This window comes from Sturnira hondurensis, unplaced genomic scaffold, assembly GCF_014824575.4.
Source record: "Sturnira hondurensis isolate 20B ecotype Veracruz unplaced genomic scaffold, ASM1482457v3 Scaffold0006413, whole genome shotgun sequence".
In the NCBI taxonomy this organism is placed as follows: domain Eukaryota; kingdom Metazoa; phylum Chordata; class Mammalia; order Chiroptera; family Phyllostomidae; genus Sturnira; species Sturnira hondurensis.
This window is the reverse complement of record NW_028079044.1, coordinates 54237820-54241274: the sequence shown is the minus strand read 5'-3', so window position 1 is coordinate 54241274 and position 3455 is coordinate 54237820. Positions and strand designations below refer to the sequence as shown.

Sequence of the window (3455 nt, the reverse complement as noted above, 5' to 3'; positions counted from 1 at the left end):
CACCCACTGATCCATAATAGCCAGGGCAAAATTTTAAAAAATAACAAATTCCTATATATAAAAATGTTTTATTTAGAAGTATAGAGGAAAGTTATAAAGAAACAGCCATAAAAGTGTCAGAAAAAGTGCCTTGGTGAGAGAGCTGTTTAGTGCTTGAAAACTTTTCTTTTTTACCTCTTAGCCTTTCAGCACTGTATACGGTTGTCTATTTTGTGTACAAAATGTTTTTAAAATAAAAATTATAAAAATTTTGCCTAGGAGTCAAAGGCATATGAATGACTTGTGAATTTCTGAAGCATGTGATTTGAAACTTTACTGATTTTAGAGTGGATTTTACTCTACTTAAGAGTTGGATCATGAATATTTCTATGGAGAATTCTCTCTTTTCTGTTTTGAAGAACAGTGGTGCCCACCTCTTTCGGCCATGAGCTCTCTCTTCCACTTGCTGCCCCAGTTGCTGCCCAGCTCCTGGCCATCCTCTTCCCGGTACCAGACCAGCAGCTCACAGCCCGGCCTGATGACCCGGCAGGTTCGGTAGAAAATCTGCCCGTGGTATTGAAAGGCCACCAGGTTCTGCTCTTCATCATCCCGGGCACAGTTCACATACCTGGGATTGAGACAGATGAAGGGAAAGAAAACCACAGTGATGAATTCCCAGTACCTGTTACATCCATGTCCAGCTCCTCACTGATTCTTAAGGCCCTCAGGCTCTGATGTTGCCCACTGCCCCTAAAGCTCCCGGGGAATCTTTGTGCAGTGTCTGAGCGTCTGTCAGCGTGTCATGTGAATTCCTGCCTCCAAGTACTGCTGGCAGTGTTCATCCTGCCTAATACTATTTTCTAAAACCCAGTTGTAGACTTAACCTGCACCCTGATTGGCCATAATATCCAGTGATCTCTGGCTTCTCCAAACTCTTAATCAAGTTGTCTCACACCACAGAACCTGGTGCTTGATCTAGGGCTCTGCTTCTGAATTAGCTCACTAGTTATCCAGTACTCAGCCCACGTCTGTTTTCTCTTGAGAGGCCTTTCTCCAACCCCCCTACACTTCATTTAGGGTACCATTCACTTGCCTGGCCAAGATTACCATAGAAAATTGGAAGTCTTTTTGTCTTAGAACAATAGTAGTTGATTCACATTCTGTTATCCCTGATAAAAGAGAGCCCCTCTCAGGACAGGGACCCATGACCGTTCCTTTGCAGGCCTCAGAGCCCAGCTCTAGTTAGAAGTGAGGCTGGGATGGTTTGCTGCCCTCACAGGTTTAGGCAACCCTTGGTTTGTGCTATCTTGACACTGTGCACGTCTTGGAAATTATAGTTAAATGTTTCTAAAAGCAATTGTTTTTATGTTTTTTTGCAAGAGGTCCTCCATTGGGACATGGGTTGTGTGATCTGTTTAAGTAATGTATTTCTTCACCTAAACTGGAATATAGTAAGTGCTTAGTTAATGTTCATTTGATAAATCAAAGTATAATCCAGTGTCCCTGGTGAATCTAGGCTCTTCAAGGTCCTTTTCAGTGTCCACATTGTGTCTAGTAGAGACCTTTATATTTTGAGGACATATGCTGTACTTTCTTCCTAAATGTCCCCTGAAATGAAAGGACATTGTATGGAGAAAAAGAGGGGAAAAAGGATTAAGGGAGACCATTGAGAGAGGCATGATGAGAAGGACAGATATATGGGCTTGTGGGGGATGAGAGTCCCCTCTGGCACCCAGAGACCTGTTGACCTCACCTCATCCAGTTGGCCCAGGATCTGTCCTTTCCATCCACATACTCATAGCAGTTTCTCCCTTTGGTGATCTGGGTTTCAGAAAAGATGTTAAAGACCTTTTATTTTTTTGGTGGGAAGGTAGTAGTCAGAATTATTTTACTCCATAGTCATCAAAGCTCATTCAGCCTACATGGGGATTCAACTGCCAGCTGTGACCACATGATATTTTTCTTACTCATCACCTACAAATCCGAGTCTACCTGTTCAGTCAGAGCAGGAGCCCCACAAGGGAGGAGCTACTCCTTCGTGTCTGCACCACTTTGCTCCCATGTAACTTCTGATCCTTAAACAGGAGCTATGTGTTCATGTGAAGTCCAGTCAGTACAGAGAGGTAACCACATTGTCCCCTCCATGTTTAGCATATAGGAAGTGAGGTCCTTCCAAACCTCAGAAGGAATGTGGGAAGCTAGAGGACAGGGGAAGAGGTAAAGACTTCTCACCAGCCAGGAGTATCTGCTCTTGGCTGCCTCTTCATCTTCTGTGACCTGTCCTTCATAAGGGCCAAAGTGCAGACCCATGGGCAAATCAGCTGCCTCATTCCACACTCCAAGCCCAGCCTCAGGGATGCCCGATGGCCCGATTCTCAACCCAGGGGGCAGGGTGAGGGCTGAGTGGTGGGGATGCCCCTTGTCCACTGCACGGTCCTTTACAAATGTAGGGGGCCCATGCACACCACAGCTGTCAATGAAGAAGTTCTGACACTTGTCAGAATCTGGAGGTGAGAATAACAGGGGTTAGGGAAGGTATAGTGCATGTTCCTGGACACAAAGAGCTTCAGAGGGAGTCCTACATGCACATCACTGGGGCTCAATCCTGTACTCCAGGTCACTAGAGGAAAGGAATAATTTGGGGACCAAAGGACTAGTTGACATTACTGTATGTTAACATACTTCTTAGTGAGGGTCACTTACAAAGGTAGTCATCATCCTGGGGCTCGTTGACCTCTTGGTACACACAGTCCTCACTTTCTTGTAGGCTGTACAAATTCACGTCAATCTCTTTTCACCTGACTTCTGAGCTGGAGAAGAACAGGTGAGCGAGGTTGGTGGGGTCTAGAGTGTTAGTTCCCATTTTGTCAGGTAACATACAATCTCCTCCCATCAATTTATTACCCGTCCTTTTGCATACTCTGGTATGTTACTGTTAACTATTGGTTCAGAAAACTAAGACGCCACAGTAACTACACATGACTGATTCAATTTTAGTTTCTACATCTTCCCATTACCAGGTTTAACTTGCCAACCTTTAATCATAAAATATGTATTGAGTGCATTTTATGTGTTAGGTATTGAGTACAGGCCTGGGCACACAACACCAATAAAGTGTGGCTGGTATTATCAGAGATAGATGTATTGGACAACTTGCATGTGTCACCTGTTTTTTTTTAAATATTTTATTTATTTATCTTTAGAGGGGAAGGGAAGGAGAGAGGGAGAGAAATATCAATGTATGGTTGCCTCTGCCAAGGACACACAATGTATCTTGTGTCCCCTGCCAGGAACTGGCCTGCAACCCTGGCATGTGCCCTGACTGGGAACCGAACCGCGATCCTCTGGTTCGCAGGCCTGTGCTCAATCCACTGAGCTACACCAGCCAGGGCCATGTGTCACCTGTTTTAAAATCAGTTTAATGTTTTCAAACAATACATGAGTGATGTTTCCTTATCTTCACTTTACACATTAGC

General features: G+C 44.4%; 1 protein-coding gene across 1 annotated transcript; it reads right to left on the bottom strand.

The window, feature by feature from the left end:
- Positions 1-284: 284 nt before the first annotated feature.
- On the bottom strand, positions 285-3024 carry LOC118988798 (histone-lysine N-methyltransferase PRDM9-like). Its single transcript, XM_037048753.1, has 6 exons — positions 2997-3024; positions 2683-2769; positions 2212-2483; positions 1733-1800; positions 414-607; positions 285-382 (listed from the first exon to the last, which is right to left on the bottom strand). The coding sequence occupies exons 1-6, from the start codon at positions 3022-3024 to the stop codon at positions 339-341; spliced, it is 693 nt and encodes a 230-aa protein (XP_036904648.1). The 3' UTR covers positions 285-338.
- Between the last annotated feature and the right edge of the window lie 431 nt (positions 3025-3455).